The 18,065-nt window shown below is 53.5% G+C and overlaps 3 protein-coding genes across 3 annotated transcripts; 2 read left to right on the forward strand and 1 right to left on the reverse strand.

The window, feature by feature from the left end:
* Window positions 1–4,894: 4,894 nt before the first annotated feature.
* N0V96_010848 (uncharacterized protein) lies at window positions 4,895–7,154 on the forward strand (the record flags this gene model as incomplete). The annotated part of the gene is made up of 2 exons (XM_065759074.1): window positions 4,895–5,275; window positions 5,583–7,154. 2 exons carry the CDS (start codon window positions 4,895–4,897, stop codon window positions 7,152–7,154), a joined length of 1,953 nt encoding a protein of 650 aa, XP_065612384.1.
* A 2,278-nt stretch (window positions 7,155–9,432) lies between these two features.
* On the forward strand, window positions 9,433–10,541 carry OXR1 (oxidation resistance protein 1; the record flags this gene model as incomplete). The annotated part of the gene is made up of 2 exons (XM_053196904.2): window positions 9,433–9,990; window positions 10,098–10,541. 2 exons carry the CDS (start codon window positions 9,433–9,435, stop codon window positions 10,539–10,541), a joined length of 1,002 nt encoding a protein of 333 aa, XP_053045592.2.
* A 1,883-nt stretch (window positions 10,542–12,424) lies between these two features.
* Window positions 12,425–13,686, reverse strand: tmk1 (mitogen activated protein kinase; the record flags this gene model as incomplete). Its single annotated transcript, XM_053196903.1, has 4 exons — window positions 12,425–12,801; window positions 12,862–13,243; window positions 13,313–13,508; window positions 13,574–13,686. The coding sequence occupies 4 exons, from the start codon at window positions 13,684–13,686 to the stop codon at window positions 12,425–12,427; spliced, it is 1,068 nt and encodes a 355-aa protein (XP_053045591.1).
* Between the last annotated feature and the right edge of the window lie 4,379 nt (window positions 13,687–18,065).

Below are 18,065 nucleotides of genomic sequence, written 5' to 3' on the forward strand. Positions count from 1 at the left end.
GAAGCTCGGCCTGTGTTTGAGCCGGCCGGGGGGTCGTCTTCTCTCCATCTATTGGAGTCTTGATCTTTTCTCTAAGCTTGTGTCACTCTGTCAAGCCCTATGCCCTGCCCCTCATCCATTGATATGCATCTTCGGAAGTGAAGATCCCCCTCTTCATTAACTTTACAAAGTTTGCATTGACCATGTCAGGAGGATTGGCAGCCCGAACATGATCGACCACCTTTAGGGATTCAAGATCTTGGGATACCTGTCAAACGTCAAAAAATCCTCACAGAACGGGCGCAACAACAACCAAGAATCCGAACTTTGCGACGTCAAGTGGCAAATCCGGCACCATATACTCGGTGTGCGCGAAGTGGCCGTGAGGCATTCGGGCTGTGCTGTGCTGGTGAGCACGTTTGGAAAAGGTTGTGCACATTCTCTCATGTCGATATCCGAGACGCGCCAACTCAACGACACCTTGTACTCCGTACATACATGGCAGTAGAGGGAACAACTTTACCCGTTTCCCGGCTGCTGCTTGAGGATTTGGGGCAAAACGGCGCGCAAAATATCTGTACGGAGTACACTGCACAGGTCACAGTCAGACACTTTGCCATGTTGTCCCAGGGGATACCCGTGTCAATTGATCGACCGACTAATAGCCCCTGGGGTGTTTGACGTCTCGGTCGCTAGTGACCACCCCCGTGCAGCGTGCCCCTCCTCAGTGGGCAAGCTGTATGTGGTCGGGTGCAATTGCGGGCAAAACGGGCCAAGACCATGAAAAGAGTGAAAAGAGTCTTTTGGAAACGGCTTGCGGGGTGGTCTTCGCTTTCGTGGACCAGTCTGGGAAGAGCCTGCGGGACTGCCATCTCAAGCGTCCACTTTGGGTGGTTATGCCACGAGGTCATGGGGACCAGGGGGCTTGCCTGCAACCGATGGGCATAGCAGTCTTAATCCACCTATGACCAGAGACCTTGAGAAGCCAGTCAAGACTGAGCAATGGTGCGGTCTTGGCGGGCATGATGATGAGGAATGAAGCTTGTAGAGGGTAAAAGGGTCCTGAGAGGGTTCCGTCGTGCTCTGATAGTCCAAGTGCACAAAAGACCGAGCAAAGGGTTCCTTCCGACCTCTGTCTTCTTGTGACATTCATGCTCACAATATGAGGTGAATCGATCAGTTCGGGGTTTGGCCGAAGGAGGGACGGAATTTGTAGTTTGGGTGAAAGGGTCTTTGCAAGAGACGGCCAACCACGATGTGAGGATGAGAGAGATGGATGTGTGGTGATGTGTCCGCAGTTCGGTCGAAGCGTACCTAGGCGACGACGACGACGACGACGGCGACGACGATTACGACTCCGCTTCTCTTAAACCGACTCAATGAGGCGATGCGTCGTGCATGGCGTTTCTTGTTTCCTGCAGGCTGGTGGGCACAGGAGCGCTGGATGGTGTCTCATGCAGCCGAAAAGGGAGCGAGTTGCAACTGTGAGTCTGGGAACCAGTGAGAAGGAGTCGCGAATGCCACGGCGGTGGTAGCCGCGGCAGGCCTTCTCCGGATGTGCACGACAGGCGAGAAGGGCGGGCCACTGCCCTGGGCCAGCCCAGCGGTGAGTGCGGGCCGCAAATTTGTTTGAGAGATCATGGCCGAGAGGGCGTAGGGTATTAGACTGGATTCTATTTACAGATGACTTTTTGAAGCTGACGAGGGGGAGACTTTCGGAGAATGAGGAATGAGGGGCCAACCGCGCAGTGGGCGAGGGGGAAAGCCAAGAATGTTCCGAAGCAGCGTTGTGCGGCGTGCCAGGGTAGAGAAGTTTCGCGATGACTTCTTGGTGGTATCCGCAGGCAGGAGAAATAAACTCGAGATAGATTAATTAAATGGAGGGGTTGAAGACGCACGCACCTGATCTGGCCTGACTTGGTCGTTGCCCTTGCCCAGCCATGATTCATCTACACGTGTATTCGTTTACGTATGTGGACAAGTACTTTGGAATACGCAGGTACGTCAGATATAGCCCAAGCATCTCGAGTTTATTGCGCGTATATTGCGGCATGTATGTATGTATGTATGTATGTATGTATGTATGTATGGTGGTGATGTTCTGCCGCTTCTGCTGCATGACGCCAGATACAAAGTACACGGGCATGGATGGATATTGAAGTGTTCAGTGTTGCTGGAGACGGAGAGGTCTCGTTCCGACTCTTCTTCGAAATGCAACGACCGGTCCATAAACAGGAAGGACGGGTTGTCGGGCCACACCCGAACAATGGCGAGAAGGACTTTCTGGCATTTGTGGTGAGGTGTGCAGCAGATGGATCATGGAATTCGACCAAGCATGGAAAATGCCAATGCCGCCGGGAAAGAAGTGAAGTGTTCCCTTTCCCCGTCGGATGCGCTGCGACTGCAACGGGAAGGCCCCACACACCACAGGACACCGAGGTGTCTTGCAGTTGCGGCGTTTCCAAGGCAGGCACGCAGTTGGCCGATTCGGCGCCACAGACGAGACTTATGCAGGGGTAACGGCCGGTACGTAGATACGTACTGACACTGCCGCAGCACCTTACCTTATCTTAGGTAGCGACTAGTTACCTTAGCTATTACTCCGTACCATCATCAACCAAGGTGAGAACTACCGGTAAGCTTGTCAGTTGTAGCGCACGTCGACAAGATGGTTCTGGCATGTCTGGCATGAGATTTCAAGTGAACCAAGGAAAACAAGCTGTGGAGGGGCCGCCAACCAACGTGTTTAGGGTTAGACTGTCATAGGCAAGCCGCAGACCGCAGACCGCAGAGGAACGGTGAACGGTGAACCCAACCACCAGCCCAATGAAGAATAGGTAGAGAGTCGAGAGCTTATTGTCCATACATACCTTCATTCATTGTCCACATTTTAGAATTACTCTGTACACGCAGGAAACGCCGCAAAAGAGACTACTGTGTATTCTCTGGCACTCTACTCAGTAAAGTCGTTGCACAGGAACTTGTAGGTCGGTAGTGGTTACTAGTGTGCTGCGTCGTGAGGCTGGGGACCCCTGGTCTGGAACGTGCCTGGGGTTGCTTGGAGGCGGGTTCTCGTGCTTCAGGTGTGTTACAGACAGGGGGGGTCGCCGTTTCTGGACTGGACACTCCATCTCTTCCTCTTCCTCCCTCTCCCCAATCCCATTCCTGTCTCTGCTTCATCCTTCATAGCCGTTATTGGGCAACGTTCAAGTATCTCTCTTTCTGTCTCTCAAGGTCAGACCCCCAATCCCTGCAGCATCGGTTCCCATCTTGATGCGCCTACGCTTCCATTCCCATCATAATTCGTCCATCAATACCTGGGTCCCAGCGCTGCAGCAACTACATCCTGTCACTTCCTTCCCAAAGGAACCTTCTCAGACAAGACACGGCCACCAATGCCCGTTGGATCAATCCCGCGATGCGCCCGAAAAAGAGATGTGTGTGGGAGAGATCCATCAAACATTGATCAATCCTTCCATGCTGCGACTGACACCATCAATGCCGGTGCTTTGCTGCTGCTGCTTCCCCTTCCTGTCATGAGAAAGAGAGTCCGTTCCACGACTCGGCTCAAAGTCGAGTCAAACACCCAACTTGAGGGAGACTGCGTCTAGAACCGTACTAGTGTACAAATGGATACCAAAGGCCAAGGACGCAAAGCCATCTTTCAAGTTCCTGATCTTGCGACTTGCGAACTTGCGGCATGCCTTGCATTTGCAGCTGGAGCGGCTGCAGACTTGCATGCCCGTCCTCGGCGCCCTGTCATGGGTGTAGTACCTTACTTGGGTTTGGTGACTTTGGTTTGGCCTGGCCTAGCCTAGAGTCTGCTCTGGTCTAGTTCTGCCTCTGGTCCATTCATGGTCTAGGGTCTGTCACTTTGGTCGTCCTCGATTAGAGTAAGGAGACGTACCCGAAGTAACGCTGTCGCTCGGCGCCTACCGCTCTTTGCTTCCTCGTCCTCGTCCTCGTCCTCCTCGTCCTCCTTCTCCTCTCTGTATGGGGTCCTCCTCGTAAGGTACGGATAGTCTGTACGAAGTACGGTCCACGGATAACCCTACTCCCTCAAGAGTCAACGGTGCTCACCTCCCCCGGCTGATGAGATACACATCGGTCCTCGATACCACAGTACACACGCCTGTGGTCCATGCTATATCATGTAACACGCAAGTGCCTGCTTGCATGTTGCAAACCGGTGCCCGTCTCTGTTTGTGAGAGGTCCAGAAAGAGGTGTGTGTGGTCCCTGTCCCGCACGATCGGAGAGACATCCCGCGAGCCTCAGTCAAGACTCAGACCCTGCCGTACCAGTCCAAACCTATCCATACCAAACCACTCCCGACCAGGCCCTGGCTGGTCTCTCTTAGTCTTCCCTACCATACCTAACCATAACCTTGCCCGACCATACCTTACCCTGCCATACCCTCCTTTAGTCTCTTACACTCCCTTTACCCCGATCACCCTCCTCGTCTTCTTCCTTACCACCACCTTTGATTCTCTCCGTGACACCTTTCTCACGCCTTTTCGACTTTTCATCTTCTTCCTCTCCCAACTAGTTTGGTGATTGCTTCTTTTCTATTCTCAGCGTCTTGTTTATTCGCTTCGATACCGAGAACGACAAACTTCGACGACATCGACGACATCGATCTTCGACGACACAGTCTCACCCTTTAGACTGTCTGCGCGCAGTGCTCTCTGCTTACACGTGTTTTCGTCCACCGAAGAATCCGGTTTCTCACGGCTCTCGCGCCGTTTATGCTTCAGAAGGAACCGGTTCCTAATGAGCTTTTGCGAATCGACCTAGATGGCCGGCTAGGCTTCTCCTAGTATCAGTCTATTTTCTTCAACCCGACTCGGGATCCTTGTTGTTCGATTCTCGAAACTATTCAGTTTTTTGCGACTGGAATCGCAACATATTGCAACAATGTCGAGTCCAAATCGTAACGCGAACCTCCCGGATGGGGCTTTCATCACGACTTTCAATGGCAAGAGGTGTACGGCGAGGCCGAGGAACGGGAATAAGTCAAAATCAAACAACCAGCAACGTGCCTCGACGAGTACGTCTCACTCGACATCGACATCACACTCGACGACCCGATCGACACCGCCGCCGCAAGTGAGCTCATCACCGCCGCCGCCTCCAGCAGTAGCAACTCTTGCTCCTGCTCCTCCGCCGCCGCCGCCTCCACCACCGCAAACAACACCACCGCCGCCACCACCACCTCCAGCTGTTTTGACAACTAGTTCAGCGAGTACGACGAGCTCCTCATTACCTCCTCCTCCTCCCTCCCCCTCCCCTCCTCCAGTAGTGAATACCCCCTCTTCAAATCCACTGCCTCTACAGCAGACACAAGCGCCGCCTGCTCCAGTCGTATCGAGTCCTCCACCACCACCCCCGCCGCCGCCGGTTCCAGCAGTATCAACGTCTTCTCAGCCTCCCATTGTTGACGCTGAACCGCCGGCGACGATCCCTACTTTTCAAAAATATTCCCAATATTCCTGTGCAGAGTTCTCCTCCTACTCCCGCCCAGATCTTTCCCCCCGCCTCATCTTTTTCTTCTTCTTCAATACCTGCCCCAGTCGTGTTGCCACCCGTTCCAGTAACCAGCCAGACTGATGCCAACGCAGTCCCAACACCAACACCTTCTCAAGCGCCCCCCGCGTTTTTCAGCAATATCAGCCCATCACCCTCATCCACGAGCAGCGCAGGAGCAGGCGCTGGAGCTATCGCGCCTTCGCCGCCCTTGAATCCGGGTACTGCCGCAGGTGAGGCAGGGACGGGGAACGATGCTCCCTCCACCAGTCAAGCTCCTGCTTCGAGCAGCAGATCGGGGGGCGTGGCTACTCCTGTTGTGATTGCTTCGAGTGTTGTTGGTGCTGTGGCGGTAATTGGCTTGTTTGGCTTCCTGCTTTGGTTCTGGCGCAAGAGGTTGCTCAAGAAGCGTCGGAGCACGCTTCTTACTCCGTTGTCCACGGATCCCAGCTTCAGGGAAAAGTCGTCATATGTCATTGACAGAGGATCTCTGGGCCCAACACCGCGCTCAGCAAAGCTCAAGGCCGCGCTTGGCTACAACTTCCAGAGATTCCGTGGCCAGTTCGGTGGATTGGTCTCGCGCAACCGGGATAGCGGCTCGACTAACGATCGCGCTCAGTTCATGAACATTTCCCAGCACAGCCGAAACAGCTCGTCTCTATCAAATCATGGTGGACCGCGAGACGTCGTGACTACAAAGGATCGAGTCAAGGATTGGTGGGAACGGTTGACGGCTGATATGAAGTTCAACTGGCGACTCCGCGGCGACCGGAATGCCGAAAAGGACCCGTTCGCCTCAGCTCGCAACATGAGCGATAGGAAAGCGGCCGCGCCAGGACAACCCGACTTTTTGACGCTTTTGGGTATGGACGACAGAGAGGTTGAACGGGAAGCTCAGAGGAGGCGAGTGAGCCGGAACCAAGGCAGTGCCGGCTCCGCCGATCACTTCCTTGGTGGCCTGGGATTGAACTTTGACAACGCTTCCGCCGACCCCTTTTCTGATATCAACGCGTTACCTCACAACTCGGCGAAGCCGGCGCCGCTCGCCGTGGCCAACCCGGGCAACGGCAACGGCAACAACCCCTTCTCCGATGCCAATGCCATTTCAGCACCCGCCGCCGCAAGAAAACCGTCGTCGACGTACGTCGCTGATGTACGCCGGTCAAGAGGAACCTCTGTTGGCGGTACCACAACCAGACCCCCTAGCGGCTCAACCTACTCTCCGCGCCTGGATTCTATGTACCGAGACTCGATGCAGAGCGTGGAGAGCTTCGCAACGAGGCGGAACAAGTTCCGATCTGATCCGTTTGATCTGGAAAGACCCGAACTACTGGGCAGCAGTCTCGGTAGCAGCAGCGGTGGCCGGTTGACGCAAGCCAGCAGCAACTACAGCCAAGGCGGCGGGGGCGCACCCCGCGTACCTGGCAATGCTCACACGCGTGCGGACAGCTTCAGCTCAAAGTACAGCAGCGGTGTGAGCATGGACGGCTGGAGTGATCCCGGGCCGGACGTCGGGCCTTCAAGCGGACCTGGCTATCGCAACGAGGGTGCCGAGAGCCCAGTTGCGGGTTACAGGGCCGGAGAGCAGAAGAAGAATGTCGTGAGGAGACCCAGTGGAGGAAGCCAGAACAGCGTCGGCAAGGCGTTGTAAGGGGAGGGAGGTTTCATCATCATTATGTATTACCAAAACACATCTTTCACTACTTGTACAAACGTTGGAGACGAAGAGGGTTGGAGAGGGATTGAGAAGAAAAGGGTCAATCACCAGAAGAAGGAACGATTTTCACGCGATATGGGTGGGAGGGGCATTTGAGGAACAGCCACGGCTGGTGGTATGGTTGATATGGACATGAGAGAGACTGAAATGAGAGGGTATGATGAAGGATACCGACCAAAAAATGAAGGGACCCTTTTATCTCATTTGGGGACCGGTTGTGGTGTATTTGGTGTTTTCGAGGAGACAGATCACAACGTCCGTGTTTTCTGAGCTTCATTTTTTTTTCGTTCTTGTTCTCTTCCCTTCTCACGAAGCAAAAGTCAAAACTTCTTGACCATGAGACGCCCCATACTCATCCCCGGCCTCCCTGCCCAGCTTCTTACAAGCGGGTTGCGACGGCAAGGAGAGGAGCAGCACAAAGCCTGTTCCACTGTAATGGTTTTGTTAGATGAATCCTACAAAGTGAAAACTTATCCCATTGAAATGAGTAACTTTCCAAATGACCAACCATTCGCAACATGAACACTGTGAGATGCATTATTATCGCTGCTGTTTCGTTTCCCTTTAAAAGGTGGTGATATGGTGAGGCACCACCAGTGCCTGCGTGTACTCCGTACCCATTTCATCAAGTAATGCTAGGGTAAGACGACATGTATGGCTGCGACTTGTACGTAACCGGAGACGAGACCGGCCGTCCGGGCGCCGGCCGGGGGTGGCCGGCAGGGAAAAGAAGCATGAATTTGGGATGCAAGTGGGGCAAAGGTATAAGTGATACTGGTTGATGTGTACTCTATACCTTGGCAGCTTACCTTAGGTAAGGTAAGGTACTCCGTAGTAAGGTATGATTATGACTGATAAGGAACGATTGGATCCCGTGATGAACAGCTGGCAGAAAGTGGCGGGGGGCAGCTGCTCCGTTGGTCGCGAACCCCTGTCGAATCACACCACTTGCACTTCCCGTCCCGGGACATCTGTCATAGTTACGTACCTCGCCGTCCGAATGTCTGCCAGGTCAGGTAATACACAGCTAATGTGTGGTTGGTACTGTGGGTGGTGCTGACACATGGAAAGGAAGCAGCCAAAGTTAAGGAACAAGACGTAAAAGCAACCTCGTTGTGCGTTGGGTAGGATTAGTTGCGTATTCCCATCAGGCAGTCCGTACAGGCCAAAACACCTAACTACCCCTCATTCAGCGGCGTCCACTCAGCTGTCGACAGCTTCCAACGACATCAAGCCCAGAGGGGGGCAGGCCAATGCACCATGCCCATACACACCACACCGAGGTAGCTTAGGCGTTACGTCAAAGGGTCAGTCCACTGCTTTCTACCTTGGGCACCTCAAGGTAAGGTAGGGAGCCTAGGCACAGCTCAAGGTATGCAGAGCTAAAGGCAGCAGGCAAAGAACAGATATCTACTGCCCGTCTTCTGTACAAGAAATCCAATCTCGAACCAGCGGCACTAGCCTAGTTATTGCGAATTGACAGCATCTCGCTCCTCCCCGTTGCATCAACTTCCCATTAAAGGACCCCGCTACGCACCAAATCACAAACTGAAGGCTTCCCTTCCCCCTACTCGCTCCGTCCTGCTTACAGGAATTCCTATCCACAAATACTTTCATATATCTACAGACAGACCTCGGTGTGTATCCTACGGGCTAACCCAGTCCCTCTGCGGCGGGACCGATCCGAACTCACCGCCGTTGGCCGAAAGCTAAAAGTTGCACCACCGGCGACAAGCCCCGTTGTCCAACGACCTAGCTTACTCTCGGATTACCCTACTCAACCTCCTTACCGGCCACTTTCTACTCGCCTTGCCCAATCAACACGACACCAAGTCAAACAGCCCGAGCCAGCCAGCCAGCCCTTCTTGCTTTTTTCTGACTTACCAACTATCGCCCTTAGTAAAACCACTGTCGTTTTCGTTCAGCACATACCCTTAGCCTGAAGGGAGAAAGAGGAAGAGAGGAGGAGAGCACCAAATTGCCCTCCGTCGCTCCGCCGCCGCCGCCTCAACTACTCTCTCATAGCGCCCGTCTACTCGATGATAAGCCCCTGTCCGGCCACCGCAACCGACCTGTTCCCATATATGCCACGCTATCTTCTCCACGCCCACCCTTGAAAACCGGACCTAGCCACCCCACCACGTCCGACCACCCACTGCCGGCCTCGACATCATATGCTGGCTTGACCCGGACGTCAAGGACAGACAGAGAGATGGCTTACCAGAGTCCTCCAGAAACACCATCCTCCTCCGGCGCCCACACGCCAACCCACTCCTCCTCCGCCGCACCGTCGTTATCGAACTCTGTCATCACAACAATGTGGTCCGGTCTGATACGCCGCTTCTCCTCCGACCTTCCAGAGTCCTACGGCCACAACGGTCACTCGCACGAGCCTTCACACCTCTCCCACGCGCGTACCGAGCCCGCCGGCGGCGGTGGTGGGGGCTTCCAGGATGGCATCAACGGCGTCTTCTTCCCGAGTCATCAACCCATTCGAACTGCGAGCCCGTTCCGTCCGCCGCCTCTCGACCCCATTGTCCTGCACGGCTATAAGGAGAGCACCTCGCAGAGCGCCAGGCTGCTGAGTCACGGCGTGGCCGAGGAGATTCGGATCATGCTCCCAGAGAGGCTCAGGATCAAGGAGGACTGGAGGTTGATATACAGCTTGGAGCAGGACGGCGCCAGCTTGGCAACACTATACCAAAAGGCGGCCGAGTTCCAGGGCCGGCGAGTCGGGTTTGTTCTAGTCGTGAGGGACGATCTAGGCGGCGTAAGTGGAAAATTCCCTTCTTGCTGCTCCTCTCTTTGCCCAACTTGTCACCGTAGCCAACGGTCTCGATATTGCTATAAGCTAACTCTCTTCTCCTCCACGACCAGACTTTCGGCGCCTACCTCTCCGAATACCCACACCCCGCGTCCAAGTACTTTGGCAACGGCGAATGCTTCCTCTGGCGTGCGTCAACCCTTACCCCGCTCCCGCCACCACCCTCCGCCGACACGACGAACCTGACGCGCATCACCACGGTCGCCAGCCCGACACGCTCGACTTTCGGCGACCGCAACAACGCGCCGTCCCCGGCGCCGAGCGAGTCGATCCGCTTCAAGGCGTTCCCGTACTCGGGTATCAACGACTACTACATCAACTGCGAGACGGGCTTCCTCAGCGTCGGCGCCGGCGACGGTCACTACGGCCTGTGGCTCGACGACAGCCTCGATCGTGGCCATAGCGGGCGCAGCCATACCTTTGGTAACGAGCCCCTGAGCGACGAGGGAGAAAAGTTTGGCGTATTAGGTGTGGAGCTTTGGGTGCTTGGTGCCTGAAAGATGGACACGGGTGGTTATCAGAGAATAGAATTCAAAAAAAACCCCAAGTTGACGGAGATAGGGCCTGGCAGGGCTACCGAACCGGCCGCCGAAACAACAGCACGCTGATATACGCAGCATGGACACGGAGCACGCCCAGCAATCGCGGACGCTCGTGTTCCTCTGCGGAAGGGGAAAGGGATGAAAATATATCAGTCACACACACACACGCACAAAAAGAAGAAAAAAAGAGACAAATACACCACACAGATATACGACTGGGACTGGGACTGGGGCTAGGCGTTGGAACAAAGGGGGCGTAAAGGCGACAGGTTATTTTGCAAAAACGGCTGACAGAAGTTTCTGCGGCAATCCTTGGCAACGACAATGCCGCGAACAGGTGCTTTTTCTGAGGACCTGGATCGAGTCGACCAGGGGCGCGAGCGGAATTTCCAGTTTTTACCGCGTGCCCGTTTTCTGTCCTTTGGGAGTCTGGGAACCTTGCCGTCGATTGGCTCGACACACCTTCAAGTCAATCCTCGCTTCGAGGGACACAAGAGCGAGAGCACTGACTGAGCTGGAGCGGACTTGACTGTACGGGCAAACGAGGACTCGAGACATTTTTTAATGATTATAACAATACCCCCTTATCCAAATTAAAGAATCAACACATCTTTACATATGCATGGCGGTTTTCATATCGAAATCACCATATTGAGTTGAGCGCTTGCTTGGGGTACATTGCGTCTACCGTGTAGTTAAAAGTGTACCGTATCGTGTGATTTCTCTTGAAAGACTGATCCCGTTAAGGTCGATCTTTTACGCCTGTAAAGCCGGAGAAAAAAAAACCACATCTTTAATACATTCCTTCCCGAAGAATATCGGTTGTGACCCCTTAGCTTTTACTCTGACCCCGAAGCTCTCCTTTCTTTGAACTAAAAACCTACCAACGACAACCCCCTTCAACTGGGTGGAACATATAGAGTCCTTTTTGAAATTTCGATATGCTATTCGCTCTCTGTATCTTGTAAGATACGAGGCACTGCCAGCTTTCGTTTTTATACACATACCTACCTACCTACACCCACAGCTGATCATGAAACTCACAACAACCCGGGAAAATGGCAATTGCCATGCCACATCGGGCCATCGAAAAGCACCTGCAGCCTCCCGGAGGCATCGACAAAAAGAACATGGAAATGACCGGATATACGACTTGCCTGGGAATTCCTTGGCCAAAGAATCCCTATTTTCCACCCATCCATCATCCAGGTTTTTTTTCCCTTTTCAATCTTTGGGTCATCCGACAACAAACTTGGTAATGCTCAATCAATCAATCCTGTTGCTCTGCTACTACTCATCCATGCTCATTGAAAAAGCTCGCACCCTGTCGGGCTTTTCCACCGAGAATCCACGTTTGTCGTACGGTGGTATAACGATTCCATATCTTGCAGTGGGTTTCAGTGTTCTCCTCATGTTCCTTCAAGCTTGTATCAGTGACGTTGTCGACGCCGGGCGGCCAGAGATATCTATACGATTGGGTTCACGAGAGGTCAAGTAGCCAATGTAAGCAACGCAAAAGAAGAGGAAATTAGACGAGAAAAGTATTTGCCTATCCATCGTTCACTCGACTGGTTCTAGTCGAATCTGATTCGCCTCACATATGTTCCTTTGTATCTCCTAATCACCATGGGCTGCACGGCCTTGACTCTCCTATCCGTCCCGCATGGTTTGTCTATAATCGTTTCCCCCACCCGCAGGCTCAGCAGCCTCGCTGTGATTTTCTCATTGACATCGTCCCGCAGGATCATGTCTCTCTGACCCACATCATGCACCTGCTGTGGATCGTGTTTTCCTCTTTCACTTGCTTCTGTTCTTGCTTGAAAACCCTGCGTCATTGCTCACCGCATGATCTCCTGGTAGATCAACTGCTTCAGTTGCTCTTTGCTCAGGTTGTCCTTGTGCTTGTCGAAGTCGAAGAACTCCTCGGGAATGGGGGGCGCAGTAGGCTCATCATCCGGGTCGTGGTACGGCTCGAGGTAAGGGTGCTTAAGGGCGTCCTCCACGGTGATGCGCTTGACAGGGTTGAAAGCGAGGAGCTTCTCGAGGAGGTCGAGAGCCAAATCGGACGTCTTGGGGAACAGGGTGCGGAAAGGGACCTTCTTCTTGAAGGGAAGCGAGCGAATGTACTCTCTCGCGCGGCGGGACTTGATGCCATAGTAGTCCTCCATCGTCGGGGTACCAAGAACGTCCAAAATGAGAGTGAGCTGGTGGTGGTCTGTCATGTGTGTGGTCAGCTTTGTATCGTTGCTTGGGGCTGAATAACAGTCCAACTTACAGTCCTTGCCGGGGAACAGAGGCTTTCCGCTCAGCATCTCGGCCAGAATACAGCCGACAGACCACACGTCAATGGCCTTGGTGTACTCCTTGAACGTCAACATGATCTCAGGAGCACGGTACCAACGAGTCGCCACGTATTCCGTCATGAAACCCGAGTTGTCCTCCTGAGATGCAGCGGAACGCGCCAGACCAAAGTCACAGACTTTCAGATCGCAGTTGGCGTTCAGAAGCAAGTTGGAGGGCTTCAAGTCACGGTGAAGGACGTTGGCCGAGTGCATGGCCTTGAGAGCGCGAAGGGTTTGGTAGATGAAGTATTGGCAGTGGTCGTCAGACAGGTCTTGGGTTCGAATAACACGGTGCATGTCCGTTTCCATGAGCTCCTGCAAAGGAAATTATGTCAGTGAATGGCCCGTTCCCATGGGTGTGGCACACGAGGAAGTCTTGCTCACCTGGATGAGGTAAACCTCGTTGAATGTCTCATAGCTGCGGGGTTTCTGGATGTCGAGGATGGAGATGATGTTCTCATGGTTGAAGTATCTAAGAAGCTTCATCTCACGCAGAGTTCTCAGACAGAACATGGAGTGATCGAAAGGTGTGATCTTCTTGATGGCGACCTTCTGGCCAGAAGGCTTGTGTATCGCCGAGCTATAGAGTAATGAATTAGCAACCCGGTCTTTCTTGGACTGTGATTGAGACGAAAGATAACGCACCAGACGACTCCGTATGCACCCTCGCCGACGACATCCTGGATGTCATACTGCTCGCTGACGTTGAACGAGATCTTTCGGGAGCCCGAAGCGTTGGGGGGATTCGCGCGCGACATTGTGAGCGATGTGCGACGATGGTGTCGATGTGGAGAGGAAGTTGCCGGAGCAGTTGGCCGACGGAGTAATACCACACAGGCGGGTCCTTGCGAACGAGATGCAACCTTGGGCGGAGAAAAAAGGGGGGAGGATGAGGGAGAGAATTAAGTCGTCCTAATAAGGCCGCCCTGCAGAACCACAATTGCTGGTTTGCGCGGTGGTTTAGGAAGGAGGCGAAAGGATTCCGGTATTTGGTTCTGCGGGGGGTATAATTATTGGCGGGTAGGCCGTTTGTGACTTGTCGAAAGGAAGGGTGGGATCGACCGACGGCGGCTGTCAAAAAAAAAAAAAAAAACTGATGGGCGTCGCAGACACACACAAAGCTTGAGGTCGCAAACCGGCGGTACTTTGTTCTTTGGTTGGATTGGAAGAAAGAACACGCAACCAGGTCGGTCCAGTCAATGAACAGACAACAGGCGGATCGGCTGTAGAGTATCTCGAGAGGGGGGAAGGATGGGACAGAGAGATGCGGACGGGAGGGTGGAAGGGGACGAGTGTCGTCGGAGGTTCGAAAGTGGGCGAGGGCCGTGTTTCTTTGGTCCGCTCGGGCCTTGGGTGCTGGGTGAGGTCCGCTTGTCACAGGCCGGGATCGTGTTTGGATTTCTTGCCAACGTCTCGGATGTCGGTCACTTTTTTCGTTCTTTTTTTCTTCTTCTTCTTCTTTTCTGTCGTCTAGTACCACAATATGGTTGATGTTGACGGGAGTGTGTATCGTGTGTGGCCTTTGCTCGATAGCAAAGATGTGTTTGAGGAAGGTAAGGTAGGCAGGTAATTTGTCGGTTGAGGATGGGGGTGTGCAGTGAGGTGTAATGGCTTGCAAGTGTCCGGACTTGAGAGAGAGAGGGCTGCTTTAGGCGGGAACTGCAGGCAGAGAATTGGTGTTAGCTGAATCGTGTTAGCTGGAAGGAGCTCCAACGGGTCAAGTGACAGAACAGGCAGGTATCCCGGGATGCACAAGGTTAAGCAAGGTGAAGAGGCACTGGGGAGGGTCCTGAACCAGAACCAGAACCAGAATGGAACCAGCTGGGTTGTCGGTCGTCGGGTACGGATAAAGGACCCAAGGACCACAGGACCCAAGGAACTGAACTCAGGTGCTAAGGTAGCCAGGTTTGCAAGAGACAAAGCAGTGTTTAATCAGCGCAGACTCAGAGCAGAGCACCCAGAGAATAGAGGAAGCAACCGCAGACAAGGCAGGTACCTGAGCGGGTGTCCGAACCTATCCATTGTCTTTGGCTTCTTCCGTGGCTTCTCGAAAAGCAATCCATCTTCCTCCGGGAGACTTTGGTGCGACAGCCTAGATGCAGCGCAGACAAGCTTCCAGAAGATGAGCGATAGCAAAGCGCGAAGCACAGAGAAAGGGGGAGCCTGCGTGGCTTGAAGGGTGAGGTAAGGTGAGGGCAAGCGGGTTGCGGGTCGCGACGCAACGAAACGAGGCAAAAGGTAAGGGGAACGGGCGATGAACCGAGCACCCCCTGCGACTGCGACGGGGACTTCAGACGAGATACGTCTAAGATGCGCAAAGGAGGGGGACAAGACACCACGAGGTAGGCGGGCCCGGAAGAGAACAACGCGGTTGAGCTTCACGAACTCCTGGACCGGGGCCGAGGGATATAGCTGCTGCCGCTTGGGTGCATTCTTTCCCCCTCCCTATCTCTCTCTCGCTCTGTGATTCTCGCTTGGAATTGGCCTACCTAGATAGATGTGTCTGCCGGTATGATCTTCCGGGTGTGAGGGTAAAGGGAAGCGAGGCGAAGGGGAGAAAATGAAGGACGGCTAGGGGACGTTGAATTGCGAGAGGGTAAGAAAGGCAGGGACCGGACAATGAGGTCGCCGAGGATTGCAATGACGACGATCTCAAGATGGTGCCGGATAGTTGACGGGGGATGGAATGCAAATACACAGCTGGGGACAGGAGGACAAAGACTCAAAGCAAAGTATACGTACCAGAGACTTGCGACGAAGCGAGAATATGCTAAGTAGCTGTCGAGGAAGTATGAGGTTAGGTCAGATCAAGTCGGTATGCAGTTGAGGTAAATTGGCCCTCGATATTCTGGTGAAGAAAGTCAAGGTGAAAGGAGGGGAGCGGAGAGAGTGAGAGAGTCAGAGGGAAAGAAGGTGGTGAGGCGGCTGTGAGGCTGGAGAAGGAGGAGGATGAGGAGGAGGAGAAGGAAAGGTCGCAAACGTGCGATGGTCAAGCTAAGGGTAATAAGGTGAGGTGACGGACGGGTGGAATGGGTAGAGGAGACGACGGCACGGGAATGGATGGGACTAGGTATGGGAGTCTACCTAAGCTACCGTGTACTGTGGTAAGGTATCCATCCGTGGGTAAAGGAAAGGAAAGGAAAGGTAAGGTAAGGTAGGTAGGTAGGCAGAGCGAGAGTTGTGTGGACAAGGCCAGGTCAGATAATATTACCCCGCTGCAGATTTGTCTTTGTAGAGATGTCACAGTGTCAGTGTCTTGTCTCTCGATGTGATGTGGTGGTGAGATTGACAGGTGGGCGTTTAATGAGACCTTGGATTGGAGAATTGTTTGTTGGTCAGACTTAGAATGAGGTACTAGGTATCACCTCCTTGGTTTTCTTGCCTCGTCTTCCACTAACAGTAGAGCGAGACGGCAAAGTAGAGCGTGATCTGTAAGAGGTTTTCCCTGAGATACCTCAGAGAGAGCGAGACTGAGAGAGCTGGGAATGGGATCGAGGAAGGCGGCGCAAGCGGAGGAGAGGGAGGGGGGGAGGGGAGGGGGTCCAGAGGAGGGGGAGATAGCGGGACCTGACCCTGGACTACCTTAGCACGCTTAGGTAGCTGGTGGTGTCGGTTGGTTCCTGAGGATAAGGTAGTCGCAGGCTTAACAATGGGGGAGAGACAAAGTATCTTGTCTGGAGAACCAACCAATCTCAAAGCACTCGAGAGTCGAGAACGTTTGCAAGTCGGGCTAAGGTAAGGTAGACAACTTACCTTACCTCATTACCTCTGGTACGAACCAACTGGTGCTTCAACACATAGGTATCACGAATCATTGCTTGGCAAATCTGATGGATTGCGCAATATGTACCAAAGGTAAGTAACGGACGGGTACGCCACTTATTTCCCGTAAGGAAGGACTACCTTACTGTGTACGGAGTACACTACACTAGACCTATGGACGCCGGAGGGGAGGTGCGCAGCGGCAATCAAGTTTACAGATGGAAGCAACCTACCTTGAGGTGAGGTACTTTACGCAGTAAGGTAAGCAAGTATTACACGAGGTACCTGCTTATACCTGCATGTATGGATACCTTCACCTGAGCTTGCAGCCCACCCAGGGAGTCAGGGACGCCGATCCAGGTCGAAATACCTTGACTTGGAAACGTGCTTGCTTCAGGAAAACCCCCAAACCCCCCAGGCAAGGGCCACTTAGAAGTTAGACCCAGCCCATCCATTATCGTAAGGCACCAGTTAGTCGTTTGAACCAGGGCCCAAGTAATGGGAAACACGCGAGGCCGTTTCTGCAACCTGGGGGGGAACCGCATCCTGCCCTGTACATAAGGTACTCCCTACGCCGTACGGATACACTACCCAGTATTCAGTATCCGTAACCCTACCGCATAACGTTGTATCCACAAATACGCAACTATCCCTCATTCCTCTTCCTGGTTCCACTGCCTAATATCCTGATTCTTACCTCAGTCCTCGACAACCTTTACCATCTTAACCTTTGCCTCCATCAAGCATGCCAAACTACAAACACAGTTGACGTCAATAGACCTGTTCTAGCCGAACAACACAATGAATCAGAACCGCTGACTGATGGATGAATGATCTACCTCATGTAGTCAAGGAATCCCAACCTGTTTGCATGTGCGACGGGAGAAGGGAGTTCCAAAGACTCGCTATCAGGGCTATCCCAGCATCACCGCCGAGCCAATTGCTGAGCAGACAAAAGAAATAGAATAGCCAACCGTGGTACGTGACCGAGCCCTGGCACCAGAATCAGAATGGGCCATCACAATGAGACCGCGTCTCGAGGAAAGAAGGACAACCCTCGATCGATACGAAAAACATGAGACCAACGTCAACGTTTGACCAACGAACACAGCCTACGCCACACCCGTCCAAGAATCCATAGTCGCCCTTCCGCGTCTACACAACCGCGCGAGGGAAGGGGAACACCAGACTGACTATTCCGCACCTTAGTATTGTAGACTTTCCGATCAACTACTAGGCCGCGTCCGTTCAAGGACTAATTAATCTCTGATTCAGATAAAGTCTAGGCAAGCTCCGCCCCTCCCGCCGACCCGTCAGCCCGAGAGCAATCAAAAACAATCCGAACTTGAACCTTGAATCACCGTAGCATCGAGCC

The sequence above is a fragment of the Colletotrichum fioriniae genome (genome assembly GCF_027942845.1).
Source record: "Colletotrichum fioriniae strain IMI 355084 chromosome Unknown scaffold_15, whole genome shotgun sequence".
Classification (NCBI taxonomy): Eukaryota; Fungi; Ascomycota; class Sordariomycetes; order Glomerellales; family Glomerellaceae; genus Colletotrichum; species Colletotrichum fioriniae.